We start from the raw sequence: 18,074 nt of genomic DNA, 5'->3' as shown, positions 1-18,074 counted from the left end.
AGTCTAACCTAATTTGTTCCTTATGTACACTCTAGATGCTTTTTCCAGAGTCCCCGATTTAAGCAATAGTTGCATTTGTATCATTTATCTGTTCTCTTTTCTCCCCTAGCTGTTCTCCTCTAAGATAGTGTAAAAGCTGGGACTAGTTGTTAACAAATGTCCTCATTTCTCATATTGTTCAAGTTTTTTTGTTTGTTTACAAAGTCATCAAACCTTTAGGGAAAAAAATGAATTTCCAGTTGCTATGCTCTCAAAGGTGTAGCGTTCAGCTTTTCAGTAATACATTAGATAATCCAAGAAGAAAATGCATACTCCTGTGTCTTATCTCTTTCAGTCTGAATTGCAAGGAGGTTTTGCCATATATACTTGATGTTAAGAGTTGTATTCATTCATTCATTCATTTATCAGAGAGAGAGTGAGTGAGAGAGCACACAAACGGGGGAGCGGCAGGCAGAGGGAGAAGCAAGTTCCCTGCTGAGCAAGGAGCCTGATGCGGGACTCAATTCTAGGACCCTGGGATCATGACCTGAGCTGACGGCAGATGCTTAACCGACTGAGCCACCCAGGCTCCTCAAGAGTTCTTAAGCATTTTAAGCCTTGACATTTTCACTTATCAGTTAATAAACTATTAATTTCTGTTTGGTTTGAACTTGGTAAGCATTTGTTTTCTCAAAACAAAATTTCTCTTATGTCTGAGATACTAAACTTGCTAAAAAAAAAATGTGTGTGTGTGTGTGTGTGTGTGTGTGTGTGTATATTATTCCTGAGGTCCCCTCTGAATATTGTCATACTATATATGAACATATCTAGCATAGGGCCTGGTGTGTATTAGGCATGCATATAACTGTACAACTCAAGTGCCCATTTAACCCCTGATCCTAGGGTCCCTCTCTTTAGCTTTATGTGAATATTGACCTTCCTTAAGGAGCCACAAGGAACTTAGATTCTTCTTACCTAGATGTTAATCGTTATCATTTTTTCCAATCTGTTTACAAAAACTGCACTGAGATTCCTTATCCTAAACATCACTTGTCTTCCTTGTAGAACATATTTACTCGCTTTGTACAAACTATTCTAATCCTCAGATACTGAACATTGCTTAATGGATTTCCATATCATATCCCATATTTTTCTTTTCCTCCTCACCTTTTGAAGTTATTTTTTTATATAGTTTCAAGATCTAAATGTGGGGCTTTAGAGACCATGTAGATAAACCTTGTGTTTTTAGATCAGGAGGTTGTGAACACCAAAGTGTTAAAGTAACTTGCACCCAAAGTTATGAAAGTTACTGGCAGCATGTAAGGATGCATTATATGGAAGAAAAAGAAGTTTCTTTTAAGTTCCTACTATGTACAAAGTTCCATGCTTCAAAAAAAAAAAAATGCTATAACCATGCTTTAAGTGGTAATCTCTAATTTTGTTGCAGTTTGAATATATATCAACCATAATATTCTTTAATAGTTTACATGTCTGTATTCCATGCTAGACTCTTACACATCTCAGAAACAGAGATCATGTATTATTTATCTGAATGTCTTCAATATCTAGAATAGTGATTAGCTTTGAATGAGTGATACTGACAAGTGTTTAAGCCTTCAAGGTATGTTTACTCCATATCCTGAACATGACAAACTACAACTTTTGCAATGGCAAATGTGTTACTACTGTCTGGATTAAGACACACTTGCAGAATTGGCCAAATTGATCTTTAGTGTCCTCCCAAGAGCCCATCTGTATACTCTTTACACCTTCCTGCCCCAGTGCCTAGGTTGCTTTCTTGCTTACCCTCTACATAGCTGCCGCTTCCATTTCCAATATCCACTCACAAATAAATACTCTGACAAAATAAGGGTTAAGCTGGTATTCAGCCACAGGGCTTCTTTCCTCTTAGGGCCATTTCTTTATTTTCACTCCATTAACTAATAGCAGAGAATAATAGCAGAGTGTACTTTGTGGCTCCACAAGTAAAAGTTGGTGTTTTGTAGGTAACATTTTCTCTGAAAACATCAATGAATGACTTGTAAACAAGCTGACTACTATGAAACCACCATGAAGTTTATGGCATGGAAATTATGTTTTTCTCCTCATAGAAAGCAGAGTTTTGAATCTGCAGAGCCTTATTAGTCTGGCTTCCAGTTCAGAAACTTTGTACAAAACTTTATGTCACCACAGCCAAGGCCTCCAAGAAAGATGTTGCCTTGTTAGTTCTTCATTAATTTGATGAAAATTAATGGTGAAAATCCAAGTCATTTATGTTAGTCAATACTTCAACCAAAATGTCTTGACCACAGGTCAGTAACCTGGTTGTGTTTATAGGATAGGGTTTAAACCAACATTGTGGAGGATTAATGAGTTGCTTACTGATTATGAAAATCCCTTTTCTTTATTGTAACCCATAGTTTGGCATGGAACAGTTAGGTTTGGGGAGGTCAGATAATGGTGTTCAACGTTAATACCTCATGTGGCAGTTGGTAATGCTTCTGTTGATAGCATCAGGCTGAATGCCTAGTAAATCATGAGTCTTGTCCAGAAGTTAATGCTGCTTGCTAGAGAATTGGAGCAGAGCCCATCCAAGGCTAATATACCATAGAATCCTCTTCATTTACTCAGTTGTTTATCCAGTCGTTATAAATACTATCACAAAAAACTGCCCATATTAATATGTGTTAATTAATAGATACTAATATGAAGAAAGATTTTCTGAAATAAGATATTTGAAATCATAAAAAATGAGGATAATTTTAAGTCTAAGAAATCTGAGGGGAGCACGTCATCGCTGTCATACATGCTTGTCGTACATGCTGTTTTCATCCTAAGGGTTATAGCAATCCCAAACCTATCAAGGTAGTTTTGATTTTTTTATTTAGCAAAACTCCTTTAGATATTTGAAACAATAGCGATTGTGCTTAAATACTGTATGTCAGGACTTTTTCTTAAATGATAGAAAATGTGTTTCGGACTTGTTTATTTCTGTTTGGAATTTGGAAGCATGGAGGTGAGGGTTGTGTGGGTCGAGGGAATGAGCATCAGAAAGAAGCCTTTGACAAGTAATAGATACTAAGTGTAAAGATTGTAAGTGGCACATGGCTTCCTCAGATTTATGCGTCCACTCCCCACCTTCAGAGAAAATTAATTACTCCTTCCCCTCTCTTCCCACAAGATATTATAAGTCCACTAGTAAAGCTCTTATCTTGTATGGCAATTAGCTGTGTACATGTTTCTCTCCCCATTTAGTCCAGAGCACCTTGTGAACAGAGACTGTGTAATTCAACCGTGCATTCCCAGTGTAGAGTGACTGGCACATAGAGAGACCTTCAGTAATGTTTGTTGAAGAAGATGGAATTAAATACTTTTACTGCACTTTAGTATAGAGAAGCCCTGTAATTCTTTGTTGTCCTCCGAAATTCTGGGTGTTATAGATATAATGTGTAATGGTGATGCCAAAAACTCTGGGAGGTTCAGTAGACATGTCTATTTCAATAATTAAATAGAGTTGCAAAGAATAATGTTTCATGGATCTTCATTCATTTTCTTTCCTTTTATATGCATATATTCTGTTTTTTTCTGTGAAATGTTTAAATTTATGTGTTTGTTTCTTTTTCTGTTTTGGTGTTCCCTTCTATTTTCAGTCATTGAACATACATTCCTTTTTTTCTTTCTTTTCTTCCCCCCTCCCCCCCTTTCTTCTTCATCTTGTTTATGTTGTACGGAATTGGCAGCATATTGTCAGGGCAGAAATAGTGAAGTACCCGGAAGAAGATAATCGACATACCAACTCTGCTCAGAGTAGAATCTGTTCAGTACAGTAGTGCAGGTATTAATGGGTAAATTGATTGCAATTTGGGGGAGGAGGGCAGGGGAGTAATGGATGCTATCTTGCTCTTTATTCCTTATGAATAGAGAAGTTCAAATGGTTATTGTACATGATTGGGAGTTAATATTGTTAATTGTAAGGCCTGTTTTAGAACTTTGAAAAATTGATTCTTTGCCAGGAGACTGACATACAAGGAATTGGAGCAAATTAAAATAACATTTCAGTTACTTTCAAACATGTTTGTCTTTATGGTTGTGTTTATCACATGTGCAGTGAAGTGGAGAGTTGAGACAGTTATTTCATTATTCAGTCCTTCCCATTTTTCCTGAAATAGCATGGTAATTGAAAGGGTATTTTTAAAATTTGCCTTGAATTACCTTTCTTTGTCTGCTTCTGTGTGCAGACTTAGTAAGAGAGTTGAGAACAGTGAAGGAGCTGTTTTAACTTAAATTATTACTTAGGGCATATTGCTAAATTCATCATTGAAGATATTCCTTGAAGTGTGGGTTAGAGGGATGGAAAGAAGAGTTAAAAGTGTCTTTTGGTTTAAATTATTTTAAAAACATGAATATGAGGTAATTTTCTAAATTTTTCATTCTGTATTTTGTTAGAGTCATTATTCATAACCCAATAGTGAGCTCTTTGGAAGTAAATTAGGGATTTGGGAGGAAAGTTTTAAAAGTTGGAAAAGTTTTAAAAATTGGTTTGCTCAAAACATTTCTCCTTTCTATGTGGCTCCTATTTAACATTTACACATTTTCTTACTAACTCACAAATTGCTGCAGATATTCTAAAAAAGTTATGGCTGGGTATAATGGTTTATTTAAATATTAATAAATAATGACATATTTTACTTTGAAATTATGAAGTCTTGCCTATGAATTAAAGTATGTGAATGATTAATTCTCATTCATTTGCTTTAAATTATAACTAGGCTTTAATTTTTCTTATTGATTTGTCAATTTTGTGTTAGACTTGGGGTAACATCAAGTTAATGTCATAAGACTCAGTAAAGGAATTGCTCTTCCATCCTTGAAAAACAAAAAAACAAAAACAAAAACAAAAAACAAACTGAAGCCCCTCATTCCCCAACATCTCAGCTCTACATCAGTTTGTTCTGATTGATTCTTTTAATATCAGCTCTGGCTTCATTTATGATGTCTGTCATCAGGAGTTCACCACAGTTCAGAAAATAAAAATATACTTTAACGAGTTCTTTCTAAATGTTCTGATGTCCTGATAATAACTCTGTTTTCTTTTATGACAGAGGGTGGTGAAGGCAGATATTGTAAACTACAACCAGGAACCTCTGTCAAGAACTGTTAACCCTCCTAGGAGCTCTATGTGTGCAGTTCAGTGAGCGAACTTTACCTTTGTACCAGTGGTCCTGGCGGCCCTTCACCCCGTGTGGCCTGGGCCTCTAGGAGCTCTGTTAGGAGTGGCCAGCTCTGTAGTGTTCAGTTAGCACTTTCCTCCCAGCTCCCTCGGCTCCTCGGCCTGGACGGGATTCAACTTCGGGACGACACACTTGGAATCCATTAGACTGCTTCACTGAAAAAGAATAATGTTGGTTCTCTTTACGTTCTCCTTTTTTCTCCGATGTAAACTTTTTTAGACAGATACGAAAACTATACAGGTCTTGATCAGCAGCCAGGATTTTGGCCCAGCACAGTTTCATTCTCTTATCTGAACTCCTGCCTGGCAGAGTGCACTTCTGAGTGCAAACATTTAAACAAGTAATATATTTTCTCTACAGATACTTCAGAAGGCATTCTTTTGCTGTCTATTGTGAGTGAAAATATATGAAGTTGTATTCAACTGAAAATGCTTGAAATAAAGCTGTATCTATTTTTTTCATTTTTTTAAGAAGGGCCTAAATTGTTTATATTGTTGCTGTAGCTCACAAAATAGTATTTGCTATTGTATTTTTATTACTGTGTCATGGTCATTATGTATTGTGTAATACTCAGGTTAGATGGCTTTTTGAAGTTTGGTAAGTGTTCAGCTGATGTTTCCTCCGAACTGCATAGGAGCACTCCCAGAACAAGTTACGGCTGTTGTTGGATCATTGTGGATCACACTGTACCTGATGTTCAGCTGTTCTTCTCCTGCAAATAAACTTATTTCAGTTACTTTTTTGGGGGAATTTTCTTTCAGGTGTCTTCCTTTTAGTTACAGTAAACAAAGTGTATTTGGATACAAAGTGAGGGATCACATGATGTTTAGTAAGCTTTCAGTCTCTTAGAGTTGTAGGGTATTTTGTTGGACTGATTTAAGTCTGTAGCCTGGCATGTCAGGGACTCCACATGAGGTACACCGTACCTCTCTACATTTTCTCATCCTGATCTCCTGTGCACTGCCTACCTCTGCACAGATAGAGCCCTGGACTCACTCCTGTGTGCTTTATGATGCTCTGCCTTTCTGTCTTAACGCATGGGTCCCTCTGCCTAGAATTCCTCCCCCTCTGAATTCTGTCTTCTGCCAGCCAGCCTTTAGGCACTCTGAGGGCAGGGCTGTGTGTATCTTGGTCATAGTTGTGCCTGGGCTAGTGGGTGCTTCATATTTGCCACATCAAAGCAGGAATGAATGCCATCCCTCCACAAAGCCAGTCCTCGTCTATATGGTGCAAGTTCCCTGTGAGTACCTCTTGGATGGTCATTACCCCTTCTTGCCTCAAATCACAGTTATTTGTGTCCTCGTGTTTTATTACTTAACAAGCCACGAGTCTACTGAGAACGGTCCGGGTCTATTCTGTTTCACGCCTCTCTGGAGCACCCAGCAGGGTGCCTTAGAGAAGACTCGCCACAAGTATGTGCAGAAATTTTGGACACCTAATTTTACAGCTGTTAGGGATTTTAGAAAACTTGTTATTTAATATCCTCTGTGGCTAGGGAAACTGAAGTTTGGAGAGAAAAAGGAACTTGACAGAGGACATGGAATCAAAGCTAGACCCGATAAGAAATCTTCTGTCTCAAGGCCAGGGGTCACCACTTCTCGAGAGTGATCTGAGGTTGAAGAAATTTTAAAGATTGTGACTTCTGTAGTCATCAGGTAGCAAGTCTAATCTTTCTTAACTGTGATTTCTTTGTTTTTTATTTTATAGCAATTAAGCAGCCTTTTATGCCTTTCAAGGTGATAAGCCCTTCAAAATATTTCATTTTATCCTTCCTTTTGGTATCTCCTAACATGCTGGCCAGTCTTCTAGGGAAAGCATATTCTCCCTATGTTCCTCAGGAGAATATAAATTTGAATAAAAGAGAGCTCAACTCTCAAGGACCTTCCAGTCTAATAGGAGAAATATTTGTTGTTGCTATTTTATTTATTTATTTATTTTATTATTTTTTTAAAACACTTTATTTATTTGACACAGAGAGAGAGCACAAGTAGGGGGAGGGGCAGAGGGAGAAGCAGACTCCCTGCTGAGCAGGGAGCCTGCCATGGGCTTGAGATCCCAGGACCCCCAAGATCATGACCTGAGCTGAAGGCCAGAGGCTTAACCGACTGAGCCACCCAGGTGCCCCTGTTGTTGCTATTTTAAAAGATCTGGTTAAGTCTGCTATTAAACTAAACTTGCCCTAGATTGTATGTTCAGTAAGAGACAAGGCCATGCTCTTGTGGTCATTTTGTGTTGTTTTTACATCTATGTGAAAACTGGAAGATTTTCAGATCTTTTTCTTAATCCGATTACTGCAGGTATGACTTACCACATATATATGATTGTACAAGCTAAGTGCTACAAGGCATTCTGGAGGAGGCAGAGAGAAATTACGAGAGGTCTGTGATCACACCAGAGCACTTTAGCTGTGTGTTGATGCAGTTGGAGCACTGAATGGGACTGAGCAGGGGGCAGGAGGGAGAATGGCCTTTTGTAGGGTTCCGCTTCCTGGACATTTTCAGGCACTTGTCACATGAGCTGTTTTTTTCTTCTCACATCAATCTGTGACAGGTGTATCATTGCCCTCATTTTACACATTAGGGCACCGAAGCTGAGTGAGTGAGTGAGTGCACCAGTTCCCTCCTTGCGTAGGCAGTAGAGCCAGGATCCACACGGACCGTTTCTGAGATAGGATGGACAAGGCCAGGTCCCGATTTCGGCTGCCTTCCGTTTGAGAAGATCACACACCTGCCCTCCTTCCTGGGAGTTGACCCGGCCTGAGTGTTTCTGGCAGTAGTGATGGTCAGTGTTGGTCCTTCCATCTTCTGACACGACCACCTAGAGCAGTAGTGTAGTCCAGAGAGGCCGGTGGTGGTAAGTTTCCCCTCTGATCACCAAGGTGAGGATAGAAAATGTGCCCCCCTTCCCACCCTGTGCCTTTGGTCCCATCGGTTTTACGTCTTTCCCAGCTAAGCTTGACCCATCATTGAGAGCCTTTTGGCCCAGGAGAGCCAGCACAGTGAACATGCAATAGAGCATATGGCCAAAGCAGATTGCTGAATTCCATATTACAATTTTCCCCATACCTCGGGTTTTATTTTTGAAACAAAAACGTAGGATTCATGCTTATTTTACTTTGACTGTTACCTCTCCTGTCTACAGTTTTTAATTTAAAAAATTACAAGTCTTTCCATCTAGTTTTAGGCACTTTTTCTCCTGAAGACACATGCTATAAAGTTTCAAACACATTGTGGTCACTTCTGGTGCTTATTGAACTTTGAAAAAACACAAAAGTTTTCAGCCAGAACTGGTCATTGGATGCTGCCTTTCAAGTGCACCCTCTATTATGTGTGGCAAACCGCTCTGGAGTGGTTTTTGGAGTGGCCCAAAGAACTCCTGTGACTGCTTTATTATTCCAGGAGGAGGTAAGCCAGGGCCTTTTAAAGTCGATCACTGAAACAATGTGATGGAGCATAATAATTTGTGTGTCATTTAAAAATAGAAAAGTTTTCTGGCTATAGCCCAGCCTAGTGATTGCTGTAGTGTTGGCCCTCCTGGAGGACAGTTGCAAGACTCAAAGGCAATGGAAATGCAGACCTACTGAGCACCATAGTAGATGTCTGTTCGCTGTCTCCCTGGCATCCGTGCCACCGCTTCTCCCAGCAGCTTTTCCTCGTTGCCTGGTGGAGCCCCGCCCCCTCCATTTCCGGCCGCTCAGAGCTCTAAGCGTGGATCCTCACTGGCTTGAACCCCTGAGGATATTAATTTCTCCTGGCTTCGGGGATTGGCTCAGAGATGAGGGGGTAACTCCATGAAAGCTAATGAAACTAGAGGGGACATTTGCTGAAAAAGATTGGCTCGGTAACCATGGGGTAACTCCATGAAAGCTAATGAAACTAGAGGGGACATTTGCTGAAAAAGAAAAAAGAAAAATGCTTCTACCCCCTGAAGTTTCCAGATTACTCTTTGCCCACCGGCCTGGAATGAGAAAGGCTATGGCTCTCAGCAACATTGGCCGCCATCTTGAGGACAGCAAGGGAGGGGCTGCCCAGGTCCCGGAGCTGATGCCAAGGGGGCAGAGGTGAGAAGTGAGAGAAGCCCAGTCCCTGAATCCGAGCCCCGGAGCAAGCAAGCCATGTCACAAATTGTTTTAACAGCGTGACTCAATTTCCTTTATCATTTCAGCTGCTGTTTGTTTTTTCTTAATTCTTACACAAACAACTATTATGTATTGGGGCCTTGGCTTGGCACCTAAGACGGGTAAACATGATCTGTGTTTTGTCCTTAAGATTTTAGTCTAGGCACATGTATAACTCATCAAAATGTAATCAGACTGTTAAATGCTTCAATAAAACTGTAATATGATACAGGAAGATGTGGCTTAGCAGTGAGTGTGGTCAAATACAGATTTCAGGTAACAGGAATCAGAGTCACCCGTGTAACATAATTACCTTCAAAAGCGAATATAATTCTAGGCTACATTAATGCAAAGAGAGTCCGTCCTCTGAGGTGATTTGTGCATGCAGATCACCTGGAGAATCTTGATTCAGTAGATCCCGGGTGGGGTTTGAGGTTCTGCATTTATAACAAGCTCCAAAGTGATATTTAATGCTGTTGGCTTTTGGACGACACTTCAAACTGCAAGGGATTAGACCATGCTTGCAGTATATTCCCCTTACACAGGTACCCCTCTTTAAGAGGATGACAGAGCACGTTCTGATAATGGTGAGGGAATCCAATGCCCAGTGAAACAGTTGAAGGAAGACAGTATGCTTAATATGGAAAAACGGGCCTCAGAGAGACTCTGATGGTAGTCTTTAAATAGGTGAAAGACCATGCTTTAGAAAAAGGCTAATCTACCGTAGAACCTGTAGGGCCCCAGAAATAGGATGGGTAGGTAGAAGCTGCAGAAAGAAGGCTGCAAACATCTGCTTCCCAAGGAGGGAAGAGATTGCTTTGTGCAGTGTTGTGTCATATCTCAGGTCTGCAAACTCATGTGGCATCAGGGGCTAGGTAGGCAAATAAATGAATTAAAAGCGATTAAGAGTATAAGGAAGTAGGGAGTGGGTGTTAAGCTGGAGCGCCCTGTCTAAAGCCATTCCAATCCAGTTTTTAAGTTCTATCGGCCCAATAAAACCTATGTGTATATAGAACCACTTCTAGCCCATATAGAATCGTTGTGCCAACTGGAAAAACAAAATGTTCATTTCTCAAGTCACTTTCCTTCTCTCTTTTAGAAAATTGCCACACTGTTTTGTTAGAACAAGGCATTTTGCTGTCCTGGAAAATGGGCGATAAATCTACTCTCCCTGTGAGATGAATGGCAGCCCATGGATGGCCTTGGCCTTGCAGCTGGAAACCTTCGTGTCTGGATGTAAAACTGATGAAATTAGAAGAGAAAATTATTTGTCCAACTTGTACTTGGAAAGCAAAATCCTAGTGTTCAAATCCTGGGGCCATACGATGCCCGGGGCTCCGGTCTCTGTCCCCATGTTATCAGGGCATCCTAACTGTCAGGAGAGCGGTCACGCTGGGAAACTGGGCGAGGGGCTCAGAGAGTAGGTAAGCCCTGCCTGGAGCAGTGTGAGGGAGTGGTCCGGATGGATTTGATCTGGGAGGGGAGGCCGGGACTGACAGCCTGGCCTGAGACACCCTCCCTCCCTGCACCTTCGGACCCGAGGAAGTGAACCTTTCCGTGGAGGAGGGCCTTTGGGCTGAGCTCAGAACTGCATACATTCCATTCTGTCTGGTCCTTCATCGCTTCAGTTTTCCACGCTGCAGAGCTGGGAACAAGAGGAAAGGCAGACTATTTGTTTTAAAGTCCTGCTTCCAAGTTGTATTGAATGTCCTGGGCCTCCCACGCTGTGGATTGAAGTGAGGCTCGGGGCCGGAGGCTGGGCTGGAGAGGCAGCTCTCCCTGGCACCGCACGGAGGCTAGCTCGCTGAGCCACTATCACCTAAGCCTCGGGCCCTGGCCTCCTCAGTCCTTAATGAGCCCGGATCCTTGGGGGGCATGATTCCTAGCCACCGTGTCTGCCAAGCCGCTTCTCCTTTCCCACTATTGCTGCCCTCATCCCCGATGCCTGGATTGCTCCAACGGCCTGCTTCCTTCCGAGACCTCCACAATCTGCTGCACACACAGCTGTGAGAATAAACTTGGCCCATGGGTTTGGATTAAGTTACTCTTGTTCCAAACTCCTCAGTGGCTCCCCATGGCCTTTTCCGTGAAAGGAAAATGACTTCCTCAGCCTGACATTCAGAATCCTCTAACAGCTTCCCCATTCTTTCTTCTGAGACATCTGTTCATCTTCAGCTCTGGTGACTACTTCGTTCTAGCCAGTGGTCCCTCACCTCTGTGTCTGTACTGGGATTTTCTCTATGGAAGGAAGGACCCTGAAGAGGCAAGTTAGAGAACCTGCTCCTGCTGGCTCAAAACCAGTTGGCTGTATGACAAGTCGAACCACTTAACGTCTCCGGGCTCAGTGTCCTGAGACCTATTTATGAAGAGCAGTTATATTTGCTCTTCACCATGGCTTATCATGGATGCAGTGCAGGTACATCCTGAGCTCTTTGTAAACATCTTCTCAGCTGGTGCATGTGGTAATCAGCCCTCAAGATGGCCCTATGACCCTCACCTCCTGCTCTCCACATCCTGTGTCATCCCCTTTCATGCTGAATCACCGTGGGGCGTGGATGGAGTGTGGGGTGTGATCTCCAGGGTGAGTTCAGAAGAGGCATTATGGACTTCCACCTTGGTCCCTCCAATTGCTCCTTCTGAGGGAGGCCAGACACCAAGCCATGATGACACCCAAGCAGCAATTTGGAGAGGGCCATTGAAAGAAGACATTCCACCAGCAGTCGGCATCCACTTGCCAGCTTATTGATGTAGCCAGCTTGGAAATGAATCCTCGGGCTTTTCATCTGACTGCAGTTTCACCAGAGGCCCTGTGCTAGATGCGCCCAACAGAGGTGCCTCCAAAGTCCAAAGAAATGACGAGAGCTAATGAATCATTAATGTTGTTTGAGGTCGCGAAATCTTGGGACAATTTGCTTCACAGCACTAGGCACCTCAGGTGGTGGGTATTTGTGTTCTCTCTGATAGATGGGGAAACTGAGGCTTAGGGCAGTTTAATAACTTGCTGGAGGTTGTACAGTTGGAGAGTGATAGAACAGGGGTCCAAACCCAGGTCTGCTGGGCTCAGAAGCCTGACTTCTTCTTTTTTAAAGTTTATTTATTTAAGTAATCTCCACACCCAACGTGGGGCTCAAAATCACGATCCCGAGGTCAAGAGCTGCATGCTTCTCCAGCTGAGCCAGCAAGGTGCCCCAGAAGCCTGACTTCTTAACTATTGTGTGATGCTTCTTACGTATTAGTATCCCTGTGGCTGATGCACAGTAGGTGCTTATTAAGCAGTTTCAAATGAATGAACAAACTACTTTGATGACTGAATATATAAATGAATTACATGTATATACAACTAAAAATAGTGAGTATTTGCAATCTCCATTAAATCGGGTTGGAGTTTCTTCAAAAACTTTAATCTCCAAATGAAAAGACCCCTATCATTTTTCTGATTATAGAGATATTCTACTCGTGCACTGTTGGTGGGAATGTAAATTGGTGCAGCCAACTGTGCAAAACAGTATGGAGGTCCCTCAAAAAATTAAAAATAGAACTACCATGCAATCCAGGAATTCCACGTCTGGGTATATTTCTGAAGAAAACAATAACACTGATTTGAAAAGATATATGTGCCCTTATGTTCACTGCATCATAATTTACAACAGCCAAGATTTGGAAACAACCTAAGTGTCCCTTAATAGATAAACGGATAAAAATGTGGTATATATGTCCAGTGGAACATTAGCTGTAAAAAAGATTGAGATCTTGCCATTTGTGACAGACCTAGAGGGTACTCTGCTAAAAGGAATAAGTCAGAGAAAGACAAATGACATATGATTTCATATACGTGGAATCTTTTTTAAGATTTTATTTATTTGTTTGACAGAGAGCGAGAGAGAGCACACGCTGGGGGAGCGGGAGAGGGAGAAGCAGGCTCCCCACTGAGCAGGGAGTCCGATGTGGGGCTCGATCCCAGGACCCTGAGCCGAAGGCAGACACTTAACCCACTGAGGCACCTAGGCGTCCCTTATACATGGAATCTAAAACACAAAACAAATGAACAAAACAAAATAGAAACAGACCCTTATTTATTTTTATTTATTTTTAAAGATTTTATTTATTTGAGAGAGAGAGAGCACAAGCAGGGGAAGGGGCAGAGGGAGAAGCAGACTCCCCGCTGAGCAGGGAGCCCAATGCGGGGCTCCATCCCAAGACCTCGGGATCATGACCTGAGCTGAAGGCAGACACTTCACCAACTGAGCCACCCAGGCGCCCCAAAACAGACTCTTAGATACGGAGAACAAGCTAGTGGTCACCAGAGGGTAAGCGGGTTGAGGGGGTGGGAGAAGGTGAGGGGGATTAGTAGGTACAAACTTCCCATTATAAATAAGTCACGGGGATGGAATGTACAGCATAGGAAACATAGTCAATGATATTGTAATAACTTTGTGTGGTGACAGATGGTAACTAGACCTGTCATGGTGATCATTTCATGATGTATAAAAATACCAAATCACTTATCTTATACATCTGAAATATCAAATCACTATCTTGTACATCTGAAACTACTATAATATTGTATGTCAATTATAATTTTTTTTTAAAAAAGCCTAATAACCCTCCTGTTCTCCAGCAATAATCACTAGATGACTTTTCAAATCAGTGGGGAAATGGTGTATCATTCAACAAGTAGTATTAGGATAACCAGCCACAATGAGGAATGAGCATAAACCTGGATCCCTGCCTCCCACCACAAGTCCACTCAAGATGTAAATATATAAGATAAAACTTTAAGAGTTATTTTAAAATACTGTAAAATAATACAGAGGAAAATAAATTAAAATCACCCTTCCCCTGCTCATTATTGTTGACATTTTGATGAAAAGCCACCTTCCAGATCTCTCTCTGCATCAGTCCACAAGTCTGTACTAATAATGAGTTGCCTTATATTAAATAACTCATTCTGAAATTAGCGTTTATCACTAAGTGATATTATAGGTCTTTTCCTACATCTATGAGCATGAACACACATCATCATTTTTAATGGCTTCCTGGTTTTCAAGTGTATAATGTGATAATTTATTTAATCATTCCTCCATCTATGGACATATGTTGTTTTCCCATTTTCACTGTTATTGGAAACTATGCTTTGTTGAAAATCCTATGTATAACTTTCTATATTTGCCTTGTTATATTTATCCATGGAATAAATTTCTAGGAGTAGAATTCTGGCTCAAAGGTATCTTGAAAATAATTTTATATTTTCATAAATTTTACCAAACTGTGATTCAGAAATATTATACAATTTAACCTGCTAATGGCAGGTGAAAGTGTCCACTTCCCCGTGACCTTGGTGACATTAGAGAACAGTGAATTGCTTTCGCTGACCTGCCTCATGCCCTACACGGCACCGATGTGGACTGACTTCCATCAACAACCGTGAGCAAAGGCAGATATGGTCTCCGTGCGACAGTGAAGACTCGTGTCTACAGGAACATTTTCCTGCTGCCTCTCTTTTGGTCTTAACGTGTTCTAGATGTCAGATTATGCCTTCTATACCCAGTAAATATCCTTAGAAAGCTTTCATTCAAAACCATTTATTCTAACTTGAGTTTTATAAAATCACAACACACAAGTGGCTTATTAAAACAAAAGTAACCAAGAGCACCTGGGTGGCTCCGTCGTTAAGCGTCTGCCTTCGGCTCAGGTCATGATCCCAGGGTCCTGGGATCGAGTTCCGCCTCTGGCTCCCTGCTCAGCCAGGAGCCTGCTTCTCCCTCTCCCACTCCCCCTGCTTGTGATCCCTCTCTCGCTGTGTTTCTCTCTGTCAAATAAAACAAAAATAACCAGCCTTCCATCTAAGGAGCCGTTGTTTTCCTTACTTTTCTCTGCCTTCCTCTGAAGTCTTTGTCCTTCCCACCCGCAACCCTGCTCCTATCGGGCAGAAGTTACTGGGCCCCCTCGTGCCCCTGTCTTGTACATGGAGGTGAATCCTCTACATTTTCATCTGATGGCAGCCAGACACCCAGGTGGGGAGCTCAAGCTCATGGAGACCACCATCCAGCCCCGAGGCTGTGACTCTCCCCTTCCGGCCATGAGCTCTCTAGGAGCCTTGACTGTGGACTGAGGGGCGAACCTTGTCTGAGCCAGCAGCCAGCTGTATGACCTTGGGCACACTCCTCCACCTCCGTCCGGCTCCATGTCTTTATCCACAGCAAGTTTGTGACGTGGTATCAGTGGTTCCCAAACTTGGCTGATCATCAGAATAACACGAGAAGCTTGACAAGATACCGATTCTGGGGCTCGACCCTAGATGCAGGGCCCTGGAAGCTGTTTGGAAACCACTGGACAAACTCACCTCTCAGTGTATCTACCACTCGCTTACATGACCAAAAACATACTGCCAGTTTTGAAGTCTCACTTTACAAATCTGTAAAATGGAATGATCACCATGGTGACTATCCTAGGAACTTCCTGGGGCTGACATGAGACTCTAATCATGGGAGGAAAAACTTTGAAAACTTCTAACAGTTCCAGACAAGCATGTGGACTATTGATCTTTTCTGTTTGCTTTTCTTGGTGTGACTGGAGTCTGCTTTTGGCTCACCAAGCCTAGGAAAGTCTCCCCAGTTATGGGTAGGCAATCTCCTGCTGACCCCCCTCTGTTGCTTCTTCCACCAACAGTCTAGATTCCCTTGAAACCTCCTCATTTGTTTCTAATTTGGGAGTGAAGGGTTGTCTCCTCCTGGCTTCCCAAAGACCCTTGACTCTTGAGCCAGCTTAACCATTTCCTCTCACCCCCCCTTCCCCCCTCCCCCCGTTCTGTCCCTTATCCCAATCCTCTGACACTTTCTCAGATTTGTCTTCCAAACTGGCAGGTGGCCCATGAACAGACTGGCTAGCTGCCTTGTGTTTGGGTCAGGGTGGAGGGAAGATGCCGTAGAAGCTGACAGACAGCTGAGTGAACCAAGATGTGTGCTCCATCTCCCAACTCCCTCCCCAACCGTGTGCAGAGGGGACCTAGTCTGGCTTGTCCTTGGGGGACCCAGCCCTGAAGACAGTGGAAGACAGGAGACAGGAGAGGGAAGAGAGAGGGAAGGCTTACTGAGAGGTTTACTGAGGAGCTAGCTACACCGCACCAGGTCCCATGCCAGGAACTTTGTGCCTATTTTTCAGAATAGTCAACCTTCCTAGCACATCTGCTTTGCCAGGCAGTATGTACAGAGGCCATCGGGTTGAATCCCCATCCCAGGCCTGTAGTGGCAGCTTGGAGTCTCATCTTACAGATCAGAAAACAGACTCAGAGGAGTGACGGGTCTCTGTCCCAAATCACACGGTCCACAAGAGGCAGAACCGGGATTTGAACCCTGCTCTTCGTGACTCCAGAGTCTGTCCTGCCCCACGGGAATGGTGGTTAGTCACGCTCCGTATTTAGCCTTTACATTTCCAGGGAAACGCTTGAGCCTAGAATGGGATTTCTTTTAAGGTTTTGGAGCCAAAATTATTTTAATTTTATGGCTAGGAAAAATGTAAACTTACATTTTCAGCCGACCAGAGATGATAAAGTATGCATTTGTCAAATAAAATTCTTTGCTGTGATAAAGTAAATCATTCCTTGGCCTTGTAAAAAATTACGTCTCCCTCGAACGGTTTTCCCTGCAGCCTTTGCTAATATTTCTGTTATCTCTATTAGGGATTACAATGATTAATGCCCTTTTATTCGCATCGTTAAGCACTTCAGTGAATGTGTGAACACACAGAGCATCATAAGTCATCGAGAAATGAAACAACGTGGTTTCCTGGAAAGAAGAAAAGTCTTGAGAGTCTGACAGATTGGGGTGTGCATTCTGTCTCTGCCACTCTCCAGCGATGCAAACTTGCTCAAATTCCTTAGCTTCTCTGGGTCTCAATTTCCCCGATGTGTAAAACGTAGATAATACTTATCTCACTGGGCAATTTAAACGATGGAATGAAGTGCCATTACTTCTAGCACTTTGCACGGTTTCTGGCATGAAGTAAGTGCATAATAAATGTCAGGGTTATTACTGGAATGGCTCTCAGGGTAACTAGTTATTTAATGACATGCCTGGATCTCACGTTAGTTATTCGTCTTCAGGGCAGCAAGACGGAGACTCACTAGGCCTTATTGTCCAGTGGGCCCCAGCTGTCACTGTCCTGCCCCAGTTAGAAATGGCTCAGGCAGGAGGCAGGTAAAGCTCATGAGTGGGCATATCTGTTGAGATCTTTTTGGCTGCAAGTAACAGAACATTTAACTTAGTGTCTCAGACAATTAAGAATATCAATTGCCTCTTACAACAAGTATCCTCGGGGTAAGTGGATTCCAGGGTTTTTGAACTAAGTTGCTCAAAGGTGCCGCCAAGTTCCCAGATGATTCCCTTTCTTCTTTGCCATTCTCAGCCTGTTGGCTGTTAGACTGGCTGCCTCGTGGTCCCAGAATGGCTGCAATAACTCCAGGCTTTACAACTTTATATCGCAAAACCCAAAGGCCAGAAATAGGAAAGGGGTTCCATTCCATTCTCATGTCTCCTCCAAAGAAAGAAGAAAAATTTCCCCAAACCCCCACCTCCCAGAAGACTTCTCATTCCTTTTTTTGGCCAGAATTTTATCAAATGCTCATCCCAGACTAGCGGTATGGGAAATGGTTAGGGCCAGTGACTCTCAGCTCTGGAGGAGAATGAATTGGGAAGTCTTTAAAATACATACCGATGCCTAGGTTATAACCTTAGAGATCGGTTTAATTG

At 42.4% G+C, this 18,074-nt stretch overlaps 1 protein-coding gene across 4 annotated transcripts in view; it reads left to right on the top strand.

The window, feature by feature from the left end:
• The window catches only part of RAB28 (RAB28, member RAS oncogene family), a 107,655-nt gene extending 94,376 nt beyond the window's left edge, over window positions 1-13,279 (top strand). The window contains exons 7-8 of one of the 4 annotated variants that reach the window (XM_027599205.2): window positions 3,720-3,814; window positions 5,082-7,020. In XM_027599205.2, coding sequence (XP_027455006.1) covers window positions 3,720-3,809 — 90 coding nt within the window. In that variant the 3' untranslated portion in view covers window positions 3,810-3,814; window positions 5,082-7,020. Of the gene's footprint in view, window positions 1-408; window positions 464-3,719; window positions 3,815-5,081; window positions 7,021-10,426 lie in introns of those variants that run through there. The other 3 variants (XM_027599206.2, XM_027599204.2, XM_027599207.2) reach the window with 3 other exon arrangements.
• Window positions 13,280-18,074: the final 4,795 nt, after the last annotated feature.

The sequence above is a fragment of the Zalophus californianus genome, chromosome 2 (genome assembly GCF_009762305.2).
Source record: "Zalophus californianus isolate mZalCal1 chromosome 2, mZalCal1.pri.v2, whole genome shotgun sequence".
NCBI classification, from domain to species: Eukaryota; Metazoa; Chordata; class Mammalia; order Carnivora; family Otariidae; genus Zalophus; species Zalophus californianus.
Note: the sequence above shows the minus strand (reverse complement) of the source record. Positions and strands in the feature narration are given on the sequence as shown.